The 23,614-nt window shown below is 36.5% G+C and overlaps 1 protein-coding gene across 6 annotated transcripts in view; it reads left to right on the forward strand.

The window, feature by feature from the left end:
• The window catches only part of EXOC6 (exocyst complex component 6), a 237,637-nt gene that overhangs the window by 108,148 nt on the left and 105,875 nt on the right, over positions 1-23,614 (forward strand). For all 6 annotated transcript variants that reach the window (XM_069099242.1, XM_069099243.1, XM_069099246.1 and 3 more), the window contains exons 15-17: positions 1,972-2,081; positions 19,885-19,996; positions 20,556-20,690. In XM_069099242.1, the coding sequence (XP_068955343.1) occupies positions 1,972-2,081; positions 19,885-19,996; positions 20,556-20,690 (357 nt within the window). The remainder of the gene's footprint in view (positions 1-1,971; positions 2,082-19,884; positions 19,997-20,555; positions 20,691-23,614) is intronic.

A 23,614-nucleotide genomic window follows, 5' to 3' on the forward strand; every position in this document is an offset into this window, starting at 1 on the left:
AAACTCGAGAATCTAGGAGGCAGAAGTGAGGACAGAGAGAGAGAGCATTGAAAATGCATGGCTCTGCAGTGTCACGTTTGAGAACAGCCAAAAGGCCAGTGTAGATCATAAAGTATATAGAGTGTGTGGAGGAAAATAGATTGGAAAGGTAGAAAGGGGTCTGGTTGTGAAGGACCTGAAATTCCAAAGGATTTTATATTTAATCCAAAGGGATCCAGGAGCCACTGGAATTTATTGAGTAGAGGAGTGACATAGTTATTCCTGTACTTTAGGCAGGTCACTGGTAGCACAGTAGAAGATGGACTGGGGAGAATTGAGAATTAAGACAGGTAGACCAAACAGAAGGATATTATAATAGTCCAAGCATGAAGTGACAAGGATCTCTGCACCAGAGGGGTGGTATGTGAGTGGAGCAAAGGAGTCATATACAAAAGATGTCATGAAAATAGACATGATGAAACTTGACAACAGATTGGATATGTGGAATAAGTTTGCATGAGGAATGGGAAATAATCACTGAGGTCAGCCTGGGTAAATGAAAGGAAGGATAATGGTTCCTTGGACAATAGGAAAGTTTTGAAAAGGAGATGGTTTTCGGGAAAAGATAATGATGTTGAATTTGAGATATCTATGGGGCATCTAGTTTGAGATGTCCAATAGGCAATTATTAATGTGTGACTGGAAGTCAGGAGAGACTGGGTCTGGATAAGTAGATCTTAGAGTCATCAGCATAGAGATGATAATAGAATCCATGGGAGTTGATGAAATCACTAAGCAGTATGGTATAGAGACTGAGGAGAAGAGGGCCCAGGACATAGCTTTGGGGACACTTGCACTTAGGAGATGTGGTCTGGATGAAGATCTAGCAAAAGGAGATCGAGGAGGAGAGCAATCAGACAGGTGTGAGACAAGCTAGGAGAGAACAATGTCATTAAAATCTAGAGGAGAGAGAGTATCCAGGAGGAGAGGGTGATTGACAGTTTTAGAGGTTACAAAAAGGTCAAGAAGGAAAAGGATTGCCAAGAGATTAGATTTGGCAACTAAAAGATCACTGATAACTTGAGATAAGGCAATTTCAGTTAAATGATAAAGTCAGGAGAAAGTTTAGGGTGAGAGGAAAAGTGAAGTCACTGATTGTAAATGACTTTTTCAAGGAATTTCACCATGAAGATGAAGTTTAGTATGATGATGAGGGGGGTTGAATGGATTGTGAGGTATTTTTTAAGTATGGGGAAAACATGGGCATGTTTATAAGTGTCTGAGAAAGCCAGTAGATGGAAATTGAAGATGAATGAGGATGAAAAATTGAAAATCTGCTGGAGAAGATGATGGAATGGAATCAAGGGTTCATGTAAAGGGATTTAACTTGGTAAGGAGGAGGACCGTCTCTCTGTGTGACACAGAGGTGAAGACAGAAATAGTGGGAGAAGATAGTTAGATTTGAATTGAAGGAAGCAAGAAAAAGGAGCTCTTAGTAAGTGACCATTTTTTTTTCAGTGAAATATGAGGCAAAGTCCTCACCTGACAGGGGCAAGGAGTGGGGAGAGAGGATCCCACAAGAGACTTGAGAGGTGAAAAGGAAGAGGGAATTGATTATAAAAGGATTTTCTTGCTGCAGTGAGAGCCCAGTTGAGATTATGTAATATAAAGTTGTAGTGACCTCAGTATGGTTCATGATTTTCTCTAGCTCTGTGTAGCAGTTTGTGAATAGGAGCAGAGGTAGCAGATGGTGAGAGTAATCCCTGGGATTATAAATTGTATAAATGTATACATAAAGATACAAATATGTGTACGTACATATAACACACTTTGAAATACTGTTTAATGGTAGTCCATTTTGGTGATGCTGTTTGTAATTATTTAAAATTATTATTGTGTCAGCCTTGATTTTTAAGGGGGACGAGCAGTAAAAATGCCTAAATATTTCTGAAATTTCAAGAATAACATTAATTATTGATTTTTCTTCCACAGCATTCTTTCCCAAAGAAGTTCCCAATGTCTCAGTCAGTGCCTCATATTTATATTCAAGTTAAAGAATTTATTTATGCAAGCCTTAAATTTTCAGAGTCACTTCACCGGAGGTAAGTATTAATAGTGAACAATAAATGAATGTTTTTTATGGATGTTTTATTGGAAGATTATGATTTTTTTTACTAAATATATGTGTGTATATATATATCTATATAGAGAGATAGACATTTGACTTTATTATATATATTTTGTGACTTTATATAATTTGTGACTTTATTGGTGTGGGGAACTACTGATGAAGGCCTTCTTCTATTAGTGCGAGTCAGCACCTTCCTGGGGCACTAAGAGGTTCAATTATTTGCCTAGGGTGATGCAGCTCTTAGGTGTTAAGGCTGGCTCTCTCTCCACACTTGCTGTGTCTCACTATTTGATTAGAATTCTTTAAGGGACTCTTACTTTGGTGGAGAGACTTATTTAATTCATTTACTTTTGGGGCTGTATCTCTAGGTGTCTAGCATTCTTGATAGGGTCTTCTCATAGCAAACAAGTCTAATGAAGCAACTAGTGAAAATAGTTGTGGTAACTTATAGTACCTGTTGGTAGCTGTGGTTAGGTTGATTGTAAAGGATGGCATCATATTGTAATCATTACTCCTTATATTTTTACGCTACAGTTTAAAAAAGTTTTTTTGATGCTATTTTAAAAATATCACTTTCACTTCCCAATACACTTCCCCAGCCCAGATAATTCCCTTTTTATAACAAGGAAGTGCAGTTAAACTAAATGAATGGACATATTTATAAAAATAAAAGTTTTATATCTTTTATTTTTCTATAGCCTAATTTCCTCCCTATATTTCTCCCTTTCTCCCCTCCCAAAGAGCATTCCCATATAACAAGGAGTATTTTTAAAAGAAAAAAAAGAATAATAAGCAAAACTGATGAGTGCATTGGAAAAATGTGAAAATATCTGTAGTCCGTACCACCCATGGACCTTTCTTTCATTTCTGTGAAGGAATAGAGGAAGGTTTCTTCTCATATTTTTATTGGGGCCATGCTTGTCCTTTTGATTTTGATTGTTTTATAGTTCTTTCCATTTACATCATTGTAGTTATTGCGTATATTATTTCCTTGTTTCTTCCAATTTGTATCAGTTCATGTAAGCCTTTCCATGTTTCTCTGAAGTAATCATATTATTTCTTACAGTACAGTGATATTTTATTAATATTCTTATACCACAGTTTAGCCATTACCCAATTGATGGGCATCTACTTTGTTTTCACTTCTTTGCCACCACAAAGTATTGCTATAAATATTTTTTGGGACTTTCCTTTTGGGGAATATACCTGGTAGTGGAATCTCTAAGTCAGAGTATGAACATCTCAGTCGCTTTCTTTGCAGAATTCTCAAATTGCTTTACAGAATGGTTGGGCCATTTATACCTCTATGAAAAATTCATTAATGTGTCTATTTTCCCACAACCTCAGCAACACTGACTGTTTTCATCTTTTATCTTCTTTGCCAATATGATGGGCATGAAACTAAATCTCAGATTTGTTTTAATTTGTACTTCTTTTATAAGCTGTTTGGGGCATTTTTTTTTACGTGGTTAATAGTTTGCATTTCTTCCTTTTGAAATATGTTCATATATTTGAGTGCAATTTTCAAAGTGCTCTCCCCCATGCATTATTTCATATGATCTTCACATCACTCTTATGAGATAAGTTGGTAGGGCAGGTATTCATTTTACAAATGAAGAAATCTGAACATAAGGAGCTTAAATTCATAGATTGATTTACTCATTCATCAAATGTTTATTAAGTACCTATTATGATTAACTGGAGAAGATACGAAGGTAAGCATCTTATCTATCCTTAGGTACTTGTGAGTTAGTAGAAAAAATAATATACATAAACAAGTATCTAGAATATAAGTTAGAATATAATAAATAGAAGAGAGACATGAGCAAGAGTTAATGAGAGAACATAGGAGGAAGGGATCACTTTCAACAGAGAGTAATCAGAGAAGACTTCTTTGGGGAGGTAGCATTTGAACCTGGCTTTATTCGAAGTATAAGTAGTATTTTGATAGTTTACAAGTAGTTAATAATGATGATAATAACTAGCATTTATATAGAACATACTGTTTTCCAGGCTCTGTGTTAAGCACTTTACAAATACCACCTCATTTGATCCTTATAAAGACTCTAGGAGGTTAGAAGCTATTATTATCTCTATTTTGCTATTAGGAAAACCGAGGTTAAGTGCTTTACCCAATGTCACACAGAAAGTTCTGTCCAAGGTTAGATTTGAACGCAGATCTTCCTACCTCTACCTCTACCCATGGAGCCACCAAGATAACCTGCCAGCTTTGGCAATGTGGTGAAGCCTATGGACTGTTCTCTGAATAATGTTTTTAGCTACATAAAATAAAATATATATGGTTACAAATGAAACCAATTATACTGAAATATAGTTATGAAAATATTTAACAAAAAACCAAGTCCATAGACCTCAGGTTAAATACCTGCCATAAGGCATTTCATGTGAAGAAAATGATATAACAAAAGCCCTGGATGTAGGGAGGGGAGCTTGGCTTGTGTGAAACCAATTTCGGTGAACCTTTCCATTTTTTTTGTACACCTGTGAATGATAATATATTGAATCTTTTTCTCTTTGTACCTGCAGTGCAGTAATTTTACCACTGGATGGTGCTTATGTGTCTCTAGGTGTATTTAACACAACTTCTGTCTTGTCTTTGGAAAGAGACATAAGATCTCAGAATTTCAATGGGGAATAGAATTAGAGCCAGAAGGGATCTTAGAGATCACCCCATCTTGTAGACCCTGTATTTAGAGATGAGGAAAAATCAGAAGTGACTTATATAAGATCATAACCACAGGAAGTAGCAAAGTTAGGATTCTAACCCAGGTTTTCTGATAAACAAATCTAGCATGAGTAACATTGCACCGTTACTTCTTAACAAATCATACTTTTTATTAATAACATTAGAGCAGCTGGGTGGCACAGTGGATAGAACTTTGGGCCTGGAATCAGGAAGACCTGAGTTCAAATCCAACCCTAGACACTTACTAGCAGTGTGACCCTGGGCAAGTCACTTAACCCTGTTTGCTTCAGTTTCCTCATCTGTAAAATGAGTTGGAGAAGGAAAAATGGCAAGTTACTCCAGTATCTTTGCCAAGAAACGCCCAAATGTTGTCACAAAGAGTTAGAAGTGACTGAAACAATGGAACGACAAAATTAATAACATTACAGCTATTCTTTAGAACATTTTAAAATGAAGTTAGCTTACAAAGTTTTTGATCTAGACTTTCTTTAAACATGGCTTCTGAAATTCAGTCAGAAATATATAAATAACTTAAAATATAAAACCTTATGCAATTCAGACTTTTGAATGCCCCTTTCTCTCATTGTCTAGTTCTGTCTCCTGCTGCTGCAGATCATTTGAATTTGCCATGGAGCTAAATCCTTTTAAATAATTTGACTAGTGGTTGTTTTTTCCCCTCTTCAAATTGGGCTGGTTTTTTATTTTTATCTAGGTAGGACATAAGCCCAGATGTTCCTTTAAGCTCTCCTCCCTCCTCCCAAAGGTAAATTTATTTGTGAAATAAACTCTTGCCTTAGTTTTACTATGACTGAAGCTCTTTTGTATAATTAAAGGAACTTTTGGGCAAGAACTTGAAGAACTCATAGATTCTAGAGATGGAAGGATTCTTAAAAGGTTTCTAGTTCAATCCTTTCATTTTATTTTATTGCTTCTTTTCTTTTGGAAGGCAGTTGGGGTTAAGTGACTTGCCCAAGGTCTCTAATCCTTTCATTTTAGATAAGAGGAACTGAGGTCCAGAGAGATTGTGATTTACCTATGCCCACAGAAATAATGAATAGCAAAGTCAGAATTTGAACCCAGGCCATTTAACTTCAAATCAGTTATGATTTCCACTGTATTCTGATGCCTCCTTCATTCCCAAAAACAATATGTATGGCCGTGTTATTTTAGGTGTTCCTCTTTACAAAAATGATAGGTATTTTAAAACCTTGTTATTGTTTTTTTAAGAGCCATGGGACAAATTACTTTCCAGGAAACCACTTATTCTTTCTTATGACTAGTAGGAATGAAATGAGAAAATGAACACATAATAATATAGTTTTCCCCACAAGGTATAGGAGGGTGAGATTAATATAGGATAAAACATCTAGAATGGTTAGAAAAGCCTTCATTCAGGAGACTGTGATTTGACCTGGATCTTGAATGTTAAATATTTATATAGACATTCCCAAGCCATAACAAATAAGTTTTATACTAATTAACTTTGATCTCTGTGGTGCCTCTTCTGTGTAGTGCAGTAGTAATTTCTTTCCAGAATATCTGGATATTTACCTATCTAGATCCTGCCTATTCCTGATAATTTTGAACTATTCTATATTATTATATGTCAGTACTCCAAGGATCCATAATTACATTTTTGCACTGATTATACTCCCTATATGCTATAGTATTTATTTGGGAGATGCTAGAGGTTGGGACTTTTGATTTCATCAGTATGGAAATTCCATTTACTCATGCAAATCAGCAGGTTTTAATTACAGTTTTAGATCACTGAGGCAAAATAAGTGACTTGCTCATGGAGTCACATAGCTTGAATGAATTAGAGATAGGATTTGAACCCAGGTTTTCCTGACTTCAAGGCCAACTTTCTAGCCACTAATCCATGCTTTCTCTAATTCTATAATGAATATATAGCAAAAATAAAAACGAAAAAAATTCCCTAGTGGCTAAATCTCTGGTAATGAGGGTTTCTAAACTGAGCAGGACTGGTCCTCAAACAAAATCACTCAAAGAGATGGCCTTTGAAAAGCCAGGTCCCTTCCATGCAGTGATGGAACATCAAAAAAAGAATTGTAATAGAGAATACTTTGTTTATATGTTAGTACTTATTTGTGTTAGATGAATCTGATGTTAATTTGTTAAAAATTAAGTGGTATTGACTAATTAAATGTTTTTCTTTAAAAAATTATAAATTTTTTATTCTGAACTTGACAAGTACACAAAAAGATGAACATTTTCATAGACAATATGGATTGCATATGAAAACAATAGGATTGCATTTGAAACTACAAATTTCCATTATATATAGTTTGCTTTTTCAAGAGCATATTATATATTCAGTGCATTGATTCCAAAGCTGTTCTACTTGACTGTTTCCCTCTGAAACTCCATATCTCTTCTATGCAATTAAAATGTTTCATTGGTGCTATTTATTTCTTTTTTGTCATTGCCGTTATCACCATCTTCTTTAATGTTCCCTCATCTCAAAAATTAAAATAAACTCTCCTTTATAACAAATAAATATAGTCAAGCAAAACAAAGCCACTCCTTGACCATGACTATATCTCACTTTCAGTCCATTGCCTTTCCATCATGATTTGCAAAGCATATTTCATTCATCTTCTGGACTCATGATAGGTCTTGCATTGCTGAGGTAGAGTTCCTCACTCTACTCAGTTCCCATGAACTATTCCTCCACTTTACTTCTGGTCCATAGAGATGGTCATATTCTTGATTTTTGCCATCAATTACTTACATGATACATTACATTTACACACATCAGCCAAAAGTATACCCCTTCCATGTTTACAAACCCCAAAATTCCTTTTCCTGATTATATTTATCATTCTGCCTTTTTCTTTGTCTCACAATCCAGAATATTATTTTTTATTATTATATTATATTAACATATTATCCTCATCACAATCTCCAGTTCCTCCATCCCTTAGTTCTTTTCTAGACCATCATTGTCCTTGCTCTAGTGACATTCTCTTCTCTTCCCTGTCTTGAGCCCTTGTTGAAACAACTCAACTCTATATTTCATACTACTTTTTAATCCTTCATCCCTTTCTATGATCTGTGATCACAACTTGCCAAACCTCAACCCTGGATTATTTCCATAATCTATTTTCTTTTCTCCTATTCATGTGCTTCTGAACAGAGCTAAAAAAAAATCATAAAATTGTGATGATTAGGTCCACTGTAAATATGTCCAATTTCATTCGCATCCTCACTATATCAGGGCAAACATTTTATTCATCCTGGATTAATTCTATACCCCATTCTGTGTAGTGACTGTTCCAAACCTTCTCATCTCTCTTTAGCTAGAGGCAGCTGGTAGCACAGTGGATAGACTGGGACTGAAATCAGGATAACCTGAGTTCAAATCTGGCCTCATACACTTACTAGCTATGTGATCTTGGGCAAATTGCAAGCTCTTATTGTCTTAGTTTCCTCAACTTGAAAATGGGGATGATAATGGTGCTTTAATTGCAGGGCTATTGTGAAGATCAAATGAGATAATATTTGTAAAAGGTACTTAGCACAGTGTCTGGCACATAGATGGTACTCTACAAGTGCTTATCCTCTCTTCAAGTCTTCCTGAATTGATATAATACTCTACTTAATACAGCAGCTATTCCAAACCTCATCTCTCTCCAAGTCTCCCGTGGTACCCCTTCCTCCTACCTCTCAGCTGAGCATCTAACTTCATACTTCACTGAAAAGAAATAGAGGCCATTTCCCATGGGTTTTTCTGTCTTCCCTCTTCCTTATTTCAGATCATTGAGATCTGTCTATAGTTATTTCCTCTTTCATTTCGGTCTCCTATGAATAAAGAGCCCTCCTCATCAAGACTAAGACCTCTACGTGCACAGTCTTTCCTGTTTTTTTCCTGACTTCTCTAGAAGTTTGCCTTTAATTTGATTGCATGCTGCCATGGGGTGGGGTGGGGGGGGAGGGAAGGAGAAGGAGGGAGGGAAATTTGAAACTCAGGGGATTGTGGAACTGAATGTTGTAAACTGCAAGTAAATAAATAAATTTAAATTTAGAAGTTTGCCTTTATAATCTTCCCTATTTTCTATTAATTTCATTCTCAATCTACTGACTCCTTTTTTCCTGCCTACAATTATGTCTATATTTCCCCTCTCCTTAAAAAACTAATTTGATCTTATCATTCCTTTGTGGCCAGGCTCCTTGAGAAAGCCTTCTATATGTTGGTACCTTCTTCATGTGGTACCATTTTCTCTTCTTTTCATTATCCTTTAAACCCTCTGCAATCTGGCTTCTGCTTCCTCCAAAGTTATCTTTGATTTTTTAATTGACAGATCTATTGGCCATTTCTCAGTCCTTGTTCTTTTTTTAAAGTTTTTTTTCAAATGCTTTATCAACTTCTGATTTACATCATTCATTTCTGCCAGATTTTGAGTTACAAATTTTCTCCCCATTTTTCCCCTACCCACCGCCCCAAAATAGCAGTCCCATACAATATCCCCTCCTCCAATCTGCTCTCTCCATACCCCTTTCGACTTTTCTGGTGGATCTCTATGCCCCAGTGACTGTATATCTTATTTCCCAATTACATGTAAAATAGTATTAATAATAGTGTATACACACACACACACACACACACACATATATATATACATATATGCATGCACTTACATTTGAATATTTGATTTTAAAACTTTGAATTCCGGATTCATTCCCTTCCTTGTCACCCACCTTTACTGGGAAGATAAGCAGTTTAGTATCGGTTGTACTTGTGTGGCTAATGCAAAAGAATAACATAGTAGATATATTGTAAAAGACTGACTGTATTTCCCTCCCTCCTATCCCACCTCCCACTTATTCTATTCTCTACTTTGATCCCGTCCCTTTTCAAAAGTGGGTGCTCCCAACTTCACTCCCCCACAGCCTGCCCTCCCTTCCATCATCCTCCCCTCTCATCCCCTTCCCCCCCTACTCTCCTGGAGGGTGATACTCTATTTAGTGTGTATTTCATTCCCTCCTCAAGCCAAACTCAATGGGAATAAGGTTGACCCATTCCCATTTGCATTCCTATTCTTCCCCTCCATTGTAGCCATGTTCCCTTGCCTCCTCTGTATGAGATAATTTACCCTAATCTGTCTCTCCCCATCTCTCATATTCCTCTCTCACCTCTTAATTTCACCTTTTAAGTATCATCATTAAATTGGTCCTGTGCCCTCTATGTATACCTGTAAACATATACACATACATTCACATATGTATTTATATGCCCATATACCTATATATATATATTTCTATTCCCTTCAACTACTGAGAAAAGTTTCATAAGTTACAATTATTGTTTTTCCATGTAGGAATTTTTTTTTTTTTTAAGCAATTGGGGTTAAGTAACTTGCTCAAGGTTACACGGCCAGTTATTTCTGGGTGTGGTGCTGAGTATCTGAGCCCGGATTTGATCCAGGTCATCCCGATACTGGAGCTGGTGCTCTTACTCACTGAGCCACCTGGCCGCCCCTAAGCAATTGGGGTTAAGTAACTTGCTCAAGGTTACACGGCCAGGTGTTTCTGGGTGGGTGCTAAGTGTCTGAGCCCGGGATTCAATCTCCAGGTCTTCTCAACACTGGAGCCGGTGCTCTTACTCGCTGTGCTACCTGGCCGCCCCTCCATGTAGGAATGTTAATAGTTCAACTTTGATAAGTTCCTTTTGATTTCTTTTCCTTGTTTACCTTCTCATCCTTCTCTTGCTTCTTGTTTCTGAATGTCAAATTTTCTATTCAACTCTGTTTTTTTCAGCAAGAATGCTTGAAAGTCCTCTATTCCACTGAATGACCATATTTTCCCCTGAAACATGATACTCAGTTTTGCTGGGTAGGTGACTCTTGGTTTTAATCCCAGCTCCTTTGACTTCTGGAATATCATATTCCAAGCCCTTCGATCCCTCAGTGTAGAAGCTGCCAGATCCTGTGTTATCCTGATTGTGTTTCTACAATATTCAAATTGTTTCTTCCTGGCTACTTGTAATATTCTCTCCTTAATCTGGGAATTCCGGAACCTGGCTACAATATTCCTAGGAGTTTTCTTTTTGGGATCTTTTTCAGGAGGGGATCGGTGGATTCTTTCAACCTCTATTTTGCCCTCTGGTACTAAAACATCAGGGCAGTTTTCTTTGAGAATTTCTTGGAGGATGATTTTTAGGTTCTTACTTTGATCATGGCTTTCAGGTAGTCTAATAATTTTTAAATGATCTCTCCTGGATGTATTTTCCAGGTCAGTGGTTTTTCCCATGAGATATTTCACATTGCCTTCTATTCTTTCATTTGTTTGGATCTGTTTAACAGCATCTTGATTTCTCATAAAGTCATTATCTTACATTTGCTCCAATCTAATTCTGAAGGAATGATTCTCCTCATTGAGCTTTTGAGATTCTTTTTCCATCTGGCAGATTTGGCTTTTTAAGGCATTCTTCTCTTCATTGCCTTTTTGAGCCTCTTTTGCCATTTGAGTCTGTCTGTTTTTTAAGGTGTTATTTTCCTCAGTCAGGCTGTTGACTCTCATTTCATAATTTTCTTGCATTGTTCTCATTTTTCTTCCCAGTTTTTCCTCCACTTCTCTTATCTGCTTCTTAAGGTCCTCTATGGTCTGTAACCAGCTTGTATTTTCCTTTGAAGCTTTTGGTGCAGGAGTTCTGACTTCACTGTCTTCCTCCTGTTCCATGCTTTGATCCTTTTTGTCCCCAAAATAGGAATCTAATGTTGGAATCTTCTGTCTGCTTTGTTTCCTTTGCCTGGTCATGTCTCCCCTCAGTCACTTGACCCCTGGGCTTTTTGCCACAGTGGGACTCTGCTACCAGATAGGGGAGCTTTTGTCCCAAACTCTGGGGTTTTCTCAGCTGTTGGAGGTATTAGATGGGTGTCCTCTCTGAGGCCTCCCCACTCTCTGGCAAGCTGGACACATACTCCACGACCTCCACCCTAGATTGCAATGCAGATCCAAGCAGGTTAAAGCAAGATCGATTGCCCCTCAAACTGGTGCTTGGTCCCCCTACACTCTGCAGGCCAGGAGCTGAAGCCACCACGTGGTGCTGGCTGGCTGTGCTGGTGTCTCAGCAGCTTTTCCCCCCTAGGGGCAAAAGCCATGCACTCCCACTTACTGGGTCCTAAAGTCCAGACTACACTGACCTCTCACTTTGTCCTTCGCATCTATATGTTGATAATTCTGGAAAGGGCCACAGCTGCTGCTGATCTGGAGTCCCTCTGGGCAATGGCTGGTCAGGCCTGCCCTGGGGCCAAAGCCTCAGCATGGGGCTGGGCTCAGCTCTCAGAGCACTGCGCTGGCCGATTCCTGCCGACTTGCCGGGCAGTCCTCAGTGGGAGGTTAGCCTCTCTGTGTCATTTTGTGGGTTCTGCAGCTCCAAAGTTTGTTTAGAATCCCCTTGTTACATGGATTGGGGAAGGTGTAAGCTGGAGCAGTGGGGAGGTCCTGCCCCTACTCTGCGATCTTGGCCTCTCAGTCCTTATTCTTCTTGATCTCTCTATAGCATCTGGCACTGTTGATAATTTTCCTCCTGAATATTCTCTTCTCTGTTGGTGTTTGTAACACTCTTCTCATTTGGTTATCCCTCTATTAGTTCCACTGCTCCTTTTCAGCCTTCTTTTCTAGATCTTCATCCATGTTTTGCCTACTAACTGTGGGAGTCCCTCAAAGCTCTGCCCTGAGCCTTCCTTTCTGTGCTATCTAACTTGGTGATCTCATCAGCTGCCATGGCTTCAATTATTATCTCTGTGTAGATGATTCCTAGCTCTGAATATCTAGCTCTTATCTCTCGCATAAGCTGAAGTTAATCATCACCAACTACCATTTGGATATCTCAAACTATTTATCTTTTGGCCATCTCAAATTCAGCATCTCCAAAACAGGATTCATTATATTCCCCTTATCCTAGATTTCCCCCTTTTTTGAACTTCCCTATTCCTATCAAGGGTAATTCCCACAGTTGACTGTAATGTAATGTCAAGGAAAGGCAACTTCCCAAGGTTCAAAATACCAGCATAGGTGCTCTCCATTTTATTCAGTGACAAACCAAGAACAGAGAAGATCAAAACATGACATCATTCAAAATACAGCATTTACTAAGTGTGATTAAATAATCTCCAAGTACTACCCCACCCCAGGACCTTCCAATCATTCAATCAATTACAAAGTCCCTGTTCTAAATACTACTCCACCCCTCGGCTGTACCTTCATTTAGTCCACCACAAAGCCCCTCTTCTCAAATGGAGATTAGTTTCCAAACATAAGTAAAGTACATTCATTTGCTCAACCATAGAACACAAAAAGGTCAAAAGTTCCCCACCCCTGGATCACAATTGAATCTACCCCAGAGTTACATCAAGTTTAAGCACAGCACTTAATACCCAAATGGAGGTCTTTTCTTGATCTTGACAGGAGGCAAGTTCTCAGCAATCTTAGTTCCTGGGGAGACAAGGCTTAGCAAGGCCACAAGATACATTGCCAGTCCCTTCATTAATTCATTCTCTGTCTGTAGGACAGTCCTAGAACCCCTGAAAACATTAGCAAAACCCTCTCCCAGGATTTCTGTAAACATACAACAAGAAAATCCTTCTTCAGGGCTTCTGAACCAACAGAAAGGTTCCCGGACCCCTGCAACAACAGCATTGTCCTTCACCAGTGGACAGTATTCACTCTGTCTGCAGGACAGTCTCCAGACCCCTGCAACAACAGCACTGTCCTTCACCAGTGGACAGTATTCACCCTCTGTCTGCAGGACAGTCTCAGGGCTTTTTAGCCAACAGCCAGGTTCCAGGACTTCTTCAACAAAAGGACTGTCTTTCACCAGTGGACAAATCTGGCAAAACAACATCAAAACAGACAGACAAAGTACCAGCAAAACAGCCATGTCTCCTCAGTCCTTGGCAGCTCTGGGGGCAGGTCTCAAAAGTCCAGGGCGATTCAAAGTGTCCCCCAGCAATCCTTCTCAGTCTCTCTCTCTGCCTCCACGAGGTGCTGCTTCCAAAAAGTTCTTCTGCCTCTCTCTTGTCTCTCCAAATCTACAACACCAGCTCCTCCCAGTTCGTGTCTCTCTTTTCAAGTCAACAAGTCCATCCCACAGGTGGGATTAACAAGCTCTGGGTTTTAACACAATCAATTTGAAAAACCAAGCCAATACAAGGGGAATCTTTAAATGCCATTACTATCATATTGACCCAGGTCAACTCAATGTGATCCTCAATTTCTTACTCTTATTTACTCTCATTTTCTTCCCTTCATCATAATCCATTGCCAAACCTTTTCATTTCTACCTTCACAATATCTCTTGTATATCTCCTCTTTTCTTCATTCCTGTGGCTAATAATCTTAATTCAGATCTTCATTACCACTTTCCTGGTCTTCCTGCCTCAAGTCTATCCCTACTCCAATCCATCTTCCACTCATCTTTCAAGGTGATTTTTCTAAAATATAGATATGACCCTATCAACACCCCCCATCTCCTACTCAAGTAGAAAGGAGCCAAGTTATGAAGAACTTTCTATTTCTCTGTTCAGTTGTGTGTGTTCTTCTTTCATTTGTCTAGTTCAGATGAAAGAGAGGTGAAAAGTCAGTTACTCCCTCCACACCTTCCTTGTTCTTCATGTAGTCTTATATTTATGCTCCCCAATTATATGAGATAATTTTCTATAAGTTTTCTTTCTCTTCTTCTCTCTAACCCCCAAAGATTTTCTTCCCCTCATTTTCTATTCTTTTTAAAAGATTAATCAGTGCATAATAGAACTACTCTGACACCTTTTGTCTCATTAGACTCTAAGACTCATTAGATTGATGATAGGACTCAGAAGAGACATGTACCATCTTTTCATATTTGAATGTAAGTTGTTTATCCTTGTTTGGAATCCTTTATCATTGTTCATTTGTGTTTGCTTTTTTATGTTTCTTTTAAATTCTGTATTTGAACTTAAAAATCTTCTAAGCAGCCTCTGATATTTTCATCAGGAATGCTTGGAAGTCCTTTATTTCATTAAAAATCCATTTTCCCCCTGTAGGATTTTATTCAGTCTTGCTCAGTAAGTTATTCTTGGTTGTTAACCTATGTCCTTTGTCTTCTGGAATACCATATTCTAAGCTATTTTAGAGTTTGGAATAGTTAAGAGGTAGTTGGTGATGTGTAACTAGCTCAAGAGAGAGAGACCAGGGCTAGATACACAGATCTGCTATTTATCTACATAGAGATGATATTATTGAACTCATATTAGGTGATGAGATTACCAAGTGAAATAATACAAATAGAAAGGAGAATTGGGCCCAAAAAATGACATGAATGAGGACCCTGCAAGGGAGACTGAGTGATAAAAATGAATTAGAAGACTTCAGACCAAGACACTATCTCTTCAACATTGTCTTTTTTTTCAGAGGAAAATTGTTATATCTTTATTTCTTTGAGATCAAGACACTAAAAAAATTTTTTTTGCTAACATTTCTAAAAGAGGGTGAGAGTTTCTGTATATTTGTGTCCTTACACACTTTGGGTCTCAGTTTCCTTATCTGTAAAATGGGGAATTTGGAATAGTTGACTTCAGAGGTTGCTTCCATCTCCAAATCTTTGACCCTATATTCATGTAAACCAATCTGAATTTGAATGAAAATCTCCTCTTCAACGTCTTGAACAAGTTAGTCATTCAGCCTTTGTCTGAAGGCTTCTAGTGAGGGGGGAGCCCTCTAACTCTGGCCATAGCTCATTCTGCTTTGGGACAGCTGTAATTATTAGGCAGTTTTTCCTTTCATTGAACCTAAATCTATGCCTTTGAAACTTCTTTCCATTGCTCTTAATTCTCCTTCAGGGGTCAAAAAGAACAAGTCTAATCCCTCTTCCATCATTCAGATACTGGAAGACAATTATCATGTCTTCCCAAAGTCTTCTCTAGGCTGGATATCCCTAGTTCTTTCAACCAATCCTCATAGGCATGATCAAAGTGCCCTTTATCATCCTACTGTCCTTCCTTTTTTGTGCTGACTAAATGGATCTGATAAATGGCAAGAATTTGAGCTGTCTTTCTAAACTTTGTCATCTACAAATTTGATAAGCATGTTATGGGTGCCTTTATAGAAATCATTGATAAAATGTTAAATAACGCATACTCAAGGACTGAGCCCTGGGGAACTTTTCTAGAAATTTCCAAGTTGTCTGTAAACCATTAAAAACTTCCTAGCTGTTCAACCACCCTCGAATCCCTTAAATGTACTGTTATTTAACTCTAACCCAACTCCATTTCTTTCACAAGGGTAGGTTGAGAAATTTTGTTAAAAGCTTCTCTAAAATCTTGGCAAACTTTATCTTTAAGTATACCCTTCATCTAACTTACTAGCATCCCTTTCAAAAAAAAGCAAATGAGATTAGTATGGCATTACTTGTTCTTGATCAAGCTTGGTGATTACTGCTTCCTTTTCTAGGTGCTTATTAACCATTCCACTAATAATAAATTCTAGAATTAAAGAGTGTAAGTCAAGCTCAGTGTTCTGTAGTTTACAGACTCTTGTCTTTCCTGTTTTGAAAGTTGGGAAAAGAAATATTTTTGTTTCTCTTCAACGGTATGGTACCCTTTTTTCATTCTCCATGGTCTTTCAGAAATTACTAATGGATAGCTCAGCAATAACAGCTGTTATTTCTTTCAATGTCTTGTGATAGAGTTTGTTAGGCTTATTGACTTGAACTTATTAAATAAAGCAGTTATCTCTTATCTCAATTTATCTTTGTTAAACAGTCTATATTTGCGTAAATAAACAATGTGAAAAATAAAGAATGATGGTTGCATACTTCCATATAGATGTTATTGTGACTTCTAATGCCATTTTTGAAAATACTAGATAACAGTATACCTAATAGGGATGGTTCTGTAATGGTTTGGAAATGGACAGAATACATGTATTAATCTTGTATGTGGGCTCAGATATAATAAAATGAGGCAAATTTTACTATAATTTGGCTCTACCTGAGTAGAATAATTTCTTTTTTTTTTTTCTCTTTTTGGAGGGGGGAAGGTAGGGGAAGTGGGGTTAAGTGACTTGCCTAAGGTCACACAGCTAGTAAGTGTTAAGTGTCTGAGGTCAGATTTAAACTCAGGTCCTCCTGACTCCAGGGCCGGTGGCTCAGTGCTCTACTCACTGTGCCACCTAGCTGCCCCAGAATAATTTCTTAAATCTAGCATTCTGAATCTATACTGTGACTCACCTCATTCTCTTCTATTTAAATGTAAATTACTTTAACACTTTGTTATTTGTGCTGTGTAGGTTTACAAGTCCTAATAAGTAAATTTTAACATTTTGTATAAATGTTGACTTCTCAATCAGGTGCTTACTTAAGATGCTAACAAGACTTATAAAATGTGTACAGATATAGTTATTTAGGCAAGAGACTTTAGTTTTGATCAGTTTACAGGGGAGAGTCGAAGCATAATTGCTATTTGAATTATAAATATATCACAAATAGAATATTAATTAAATATATTTCCATGGTTGTAGTCCTCCTTAAGGCCTCATTTCTTAAAACTGTTTTCTCACTGCCTTTATTATATGTAAAATCTTATTATTTCAAAAGGAAAGAAGAAAAGGTTTTCAAATTATTTTTCCATCTTAAATAAAAATGTTCTGTTACTTATTTTAGTTTACTTTTAATAATATGCTTATTATATTTTAAAAATAATTTCTCCTAAATAAGTTGGTCTGTGTTTTGCTACTTTATCAGAGGAGTATAGAGGAATTCAGAATGAAAAAACTGGTATAAACAAAATAATTATTTAGAAGATTTTAATCTTATTTCACTTATATATATCATATGTGTTTATTTTATGCACATAAGCATGTGTACATTATATGTCATATGTCCATATATTAAAATATTTTTGTATTCCTAGTAATGTTGTATCAGTAATAGGTTTTTAGAAAAATTATCTCTGTTTCAGAATTCATACTCAAAGCATGTCAAAGTCCATGGAGAGTGTCATGGCTTCTTTAAAAAAGGGTGATATCAAAGGCTAGTCTTTAAAAAAATTGCAAGAGAGTTTGCAGAATAACACTTAATGAGTATGATTTCAGGATCAGGAATAATACAAACTTAAAGCAGAAAGGTGCCAAAGCTTCCTCTTGCTGGGGGAAATGACAGTTTTGTCAGGAGAATGTGTGTGTTTTGGGGGGGGGGGGGGGGAAGGGGTTGTGGGCTTATGTTATACCAGTAAATGTAGGGTGTTGGTGGTTGTGATTTTCCTTAACCTGCTTTTACCTATGGAATAGGTAAAAGTACAGCATCCCTGAAAGCTCAGAAGACCTACCTACAGGAGTTGAGGAAGGTGATTTAGATGTCTCTTCAGGATTAGCAAAAACTGTTTTAGATAAATCCTCCTCAGTAAAGGAAGCCACAGGTCATACATAGTCTTTAGTTCTTAAGTGAAGATTGAGCTAAACCAGGGATTTTATCAAGTAGAAGAGAGTAGAAGGAATTGGAGGAAGACCTTTGTTCATTTGGGGCAAAACAGGGGTGGGGAACCTGTAGCCTTGAGGCCACATGTGGCCTTCTAGGTCCTTGGGTGCAGCCTTTTGACTGAGTCAAATTTTACAGAACAAATCCTTTTTTTATTAAGGGGATCTGTTCTGTGAAGTTTGGATTCGGTCAGAGGGCCACACTTGAGGACCTGGAAGGCCACATATAGCCTCAAGGTTGCAGGTTCCCCACCCCTAGAGAGATTGCTTGAGGCTAAGATGGTACTAGTAAACCAGGAAAGCCTTCTGCAAGAACTTTATGATGCCAACTTGCCCTCAGAGCAACACTGGAATCTTGCACATGCCTTGGAAATTTTGGCTTGAGGTATAAATATTCAAGGTGAATTAGTTCTACAAAATCTGGAAGAAAAAGAGAGTTGGATTAAGCAGAAACTGAGAACTGTCATGCAGTAGTGAGATTACTACTTGATGGTACCTAAGTATTTGTCTTTCTTTAAATTTTTCTCTTATTGGGTATTAAAAAAAAACCTTTTGGTGAGTAGCAAATATTTGTGCTCAGTTGTTTTAGTGAACATTTTTTGTTAAGTAAGAAGTTTGAGTTGTATCATATGCAATGATTTTTGACCAAGGCTATAGGAATTCTAGCTATTTGGACCATGTGGCTATAACCAAGACATTATAATCTTGGTTACAACTTAGCCAAGTTTTAGGGTTAGTGTCTGAGAATGAATAATCTTTGGAGAGCTAGCTTTAAAAACTAGTGAAGTATTGGCAAATATCATATGATTAGTTTGTACTAAATTATCAGATGTCTAATTCAAGAAATCTATGTCTAATAGAAAATTATTTCCTTGATTTTTCTTGTAATCAATTTTTTTTTTATTGAAGAACATCATTAGAAATAAATAATTTGGTCAAGTAATTGTCTGATGAGGTATTTGAACTCAGGTCTTCCTTACTCTAAGTCTAATACTTGTACCCACTGTACCATCTAACACCCTGTCACATTACTTTCTTCCTCTCCTCCACCTGCTAAGAAATAGATCTTTTCTCTACCCCTGCTATAGTTGCCATGCATCCTTTTGTTGGTGTTTTTAATTGAATGAAACAAAAATGAATAATGGGTGTAGCATATATAAATATTGTATTTCATTGGAAATGGCACTTTTGTAAGTTAAGTATTACTGTGATTTGTTTCTGTCATTTAATAAACCTGGGATTACAATCATAGGTATAAAGGAATAGTTTGGAAAACAAAGAGATGACTTGAATAAATTATGTAAATAAGATAGATATTTTAAAAACTTATAAATGGATTCTTCGAGAAGAATTAGATCAGACATTACCTAAACCTTTGTGAATTTGAGAAAAATAAGGATTTTTTGGGTAACTTTTAATTTTGTAATCTCACACATCAATAAATAATGATGAATTTTAATGTCCATTGGAGAAGATATTAGTTTAATTACTCCTCTCTCCATCCAAAGAATAATTTACTTTGGTTTCTATGTATTAAAGTTTTCTTACTAAAATATTAATTTGGGGAAAGCTTTAATATAACTTTTGTTTTTAGTTCAACAGAAATTGATGACATGCTTAGAAAATCGACAAATCTGCTGCTGACAAGAACTTTGAATAGCTGTTTACAGAACCTTATTAAAAAGCCTCACATAGGTCTGACAGAGGTAGGTTTAAGAAATATGTGTAGCTTAAGGTTTCATAGTTGGAATAGTTGTCATAAAAATCTGCTAATGTAATGGTATTATAAAATTAGCTTTGTTTCATTTTATATCAGCTAATATCAGGGCATTATGTTTTAAGCTAAAAACAAACCAAATCCCAGTCAAAGAATATATGAAGGGAAATAATTTACATGAAAGAAAATAGATGACATAAGAGATCAGAATTTATACATTTGTAGTTGCCACAGATTCAGTGGCAAAATTTGGGAGTTGGATTTTGCTTCTTTGTAATTGAAAAAAAAAAGACCACTTGAAAAAATATCTTAAAATCATTTGAAATTAATTGGCAGGTCTTAGATTATTTTTAACTTTTTTATTCTTCACTGTTGGATCCTTCATAGGTATTATTTGCAACAGACTTTCAAAATCAGTAGTTAATCAGCTATATCCTGTAATGCTATAATTATGGTGCAGTTGTCGGAAGCAGTAATCCTGTTTTTAAAATCAGATGGCTTTGGGTCATGTACCTTGCATTTTACCGGATATATTTTGTGTTTTGTAGCTAGTACAAATCATCATAAACACAACACACCTGGAACAAGCCTGTAAATACCTTGAAGACTTTATAACTAACATAACAAATATTTCCCAAGAAACAGTTCATACTACAAGACTTTATGGACTTTCTACTTTTAAGGTATGTAAAGTGTAACTTAGTTACCAGACCCAAAAACTTCATTATAATCACTGTAAGCAAACTATTAAAAATAAAAGGCAATTTTTATTATATGCTTAATGCCAGAAAATTCCTAAGAATTGAGAATTAAAGATAATCATTATCAACAGTAAGCAGATAAATGTAGTTTCCTTTTTGGCATTTTAAGCATCTTATTAAAATCAAGACAAATGTGTGTTTTCTGCAGATGCCACATTTTGGTCACACTTTAGAGGATCATAGTAAATTCTAATATGCCTATCATTATAATTAGATTTTTATTAAATTTTTACAGTTATATTCATTTTATCTAGAGTATGCATTACTATACACATAGGAATGAATAGAGTTAGATTCTAAAACTAAGATTACATAAATAAATGAATAGTGAAAACCATTCTATATCCTTTATTGGCAATGATTTGAAAAAATAATAAATTAGTTATATTTTTATGTGACATTAAAAGCTTCTACTTTTGCTTGAGTGGAATAGTTGCTATCTATATATTTATGAATGTATTTACTATGAAATGATTAAAATCATTTTAGCAGAACAAATTTTGTGAAATTGTACTTCAGAATTTAGAATTATGATAGAATAAAAACATTTTGCAAGTTACAAATGTTGGTTTCTGAAGTGTTTTTTTCCCCAAGAATACAGGACAATAACAGACCTCATTTTGGAAGTCACTTTTATATTGAAATATGTTGACTTTCAGTGGGACTAATTTTCCTGTATAAAACTTTGTGCCTCGTAGAAATTTTATATAGATGGTGCTAAACACACACACACACACACACATTTGTAAATTTTTTTCAAGTTCCTACTTGTCTCTTTTAAATGTTTTGTGTTTTTAAAGATGTATGTACCTTTATATTTTTGGAATATAAATTAGCTAAATTACCTCATAAAATTTGGTGTCATTTCAAACATACTTAGGTTCCTCCCTCCCCCCCCCCGCCCCCAAACCTACTACAACTAGAGAAAAAAAAACCATTTAAACTCTGTAAACAGATAAAGGGTCAGCTTCTCAAAGTATGTGTGGGACCCAGAGTAATCAAGTCTAAGATTTAGTGGAAATTGGCTGATAATTTTAAGAAATTTCCCCCCATTACCACATTTCACAACTCTAAATATCTCTTAATGCCGTACAATAATCCTAGTACCTTCTGATTACAATGCAAGGTAGTATCCATATCAATAGTTCCAAATTTGATGACTAAAATTTAGCCATACTTTTGAGAGGTACCTCTTTTGAACTTCCCAGAGCATCCATCCCAGACTTTCGTTTTTCTCCTAAAGCCTCTCATATTTCCACCTCCCCCTACCCTTTCAGCTGAAGACATTGTTGCATTGTACTTTACTGAGAAAATAGAAGACATTTTCCGTGAGCTCTGTCTTGTTCTCTTTTCTTTATCTCAAAACTCCTTGACACACATCATCTCCTCATCTCTTTTACTCCAGCCTCACCTAAAGCCCTTTACTTATCCCAGCCAACCCTTCTAATGCGTATCCTTGACCCTATCCCCTTTCATTTCTTCCAGCAGATTGCTCCCAGGATCATTCCTCTTCCCCCCCCTTATTTTCTAGCTCTTTGTCTACTGTTTCCTTTTGTCTTCCTTCAAATAAGTCAAATTCTCCCCCATCCCTAAAAAGAAAAAAAAAACAACCACTTGACACTGCCTTCCCCTCAAGCTATCATCCTATATATAGCTCTTCCCCTTCCAGTCAAATTCCTAGAAAAAGCTGTCTATACTTGTTGCTTCTATTTCCTCCTGTCACTCATTCAGATATTTGCATTCTGTTTCTAGTCTCACCATTCAACTGAAATTACTATCTCCACAGTTTCCAGTGATCTAATTAAAAAAGAAATTCATTCTGAACGTAAAACATCAAAAAGAGCCTTTCTATACACATATAAGAACACAAAAAAGGATTTTTAAGAAAAAGTAAATCTGTTTTATATTGTTTACTTTTTAAAAAAGCATGTGATTAATTCTGCACGTTATTTTCAAAACTTTACTGTTTGTGCTTTTTTTCTTGTTTTCTTCTGTGCATTTAAAAAAACATGCCAAATAATATGGCTTTTTCTCATTCTTCATCCTTCTTGACCTTTCTGCAGCATTAGACACTCTTAACCACCTGTCCTCTCTGGGTTTTGTTGACATCACTGTCTCTTGGTTCTTCTATCTGATGGATCCTTTTCATTCTTTTCTGCATCTTAATCAAAATTCTACTTCCCAACTACTGCTCTGTATGGTTGTCCTAGGTTCTCTTTTCTGTTTCTATTTATTCTCTTGGCGATATCATCAGTTTCCATGAATTTAATTATCATCTCTATGTAGATGAATCCCAAATCTATCCAGATCTAGTCTCTCTCCTAAGGTCAGCCTCATATTACCAGTGACCTAGTAGATACTTTGAACAGGAAATCCTTTAGACTCAGGCATATCATTTTGAACTCCAGATATCTAAACCAAGATTCATTATTTTTTCTTAAAAGCTTCCTTAAAGTTCTCTTCGATACCTCTCTGTTTCTGCTGAAGGCATCACCATCCTTCTAGCTAGTTAGGTTTGTAATTTGAATCATCCTCAATTTCTCACTTTCCCTCATTCCACTTACCCAATCAGTTACCAAGTCATATAAATTTTACTTCAGGGCATTTATTATATCTGTCTGCTTATGTCTTCTCACATGTTCATCATGCTAGTCAGGCACTCCTCACTTCTGTCATGGACTATTGCAACAACCTTCTAATTGGTGTCCTCTGCTCAAGTTTCTCTTACCTTTAATCCATCCTCCATAATCCATCCTGCCAAAATGAAATTCTTAAAGCACAAGGCTGACTGTCTCTCTCTTCCTTAATAAATTCCAGTGGTCGTGTATCACCACTAGAAGCAAATG

This window comes from Petaurus breviceps, unplaced genomic scaffold, assembly GCF_028583685.1.
Source record: "Petaurus breviceps papuanus isolate PSGF00001 unplaced genomic scaffold, PetGlider_PUasm1.0 37, whole genome shotgun sequence".
NCBI lineage: Eukaryota > Metazoa > Chordata > Mammalia > Diprotodontia > Petauridae > Petaurus > Petaurus breviceps.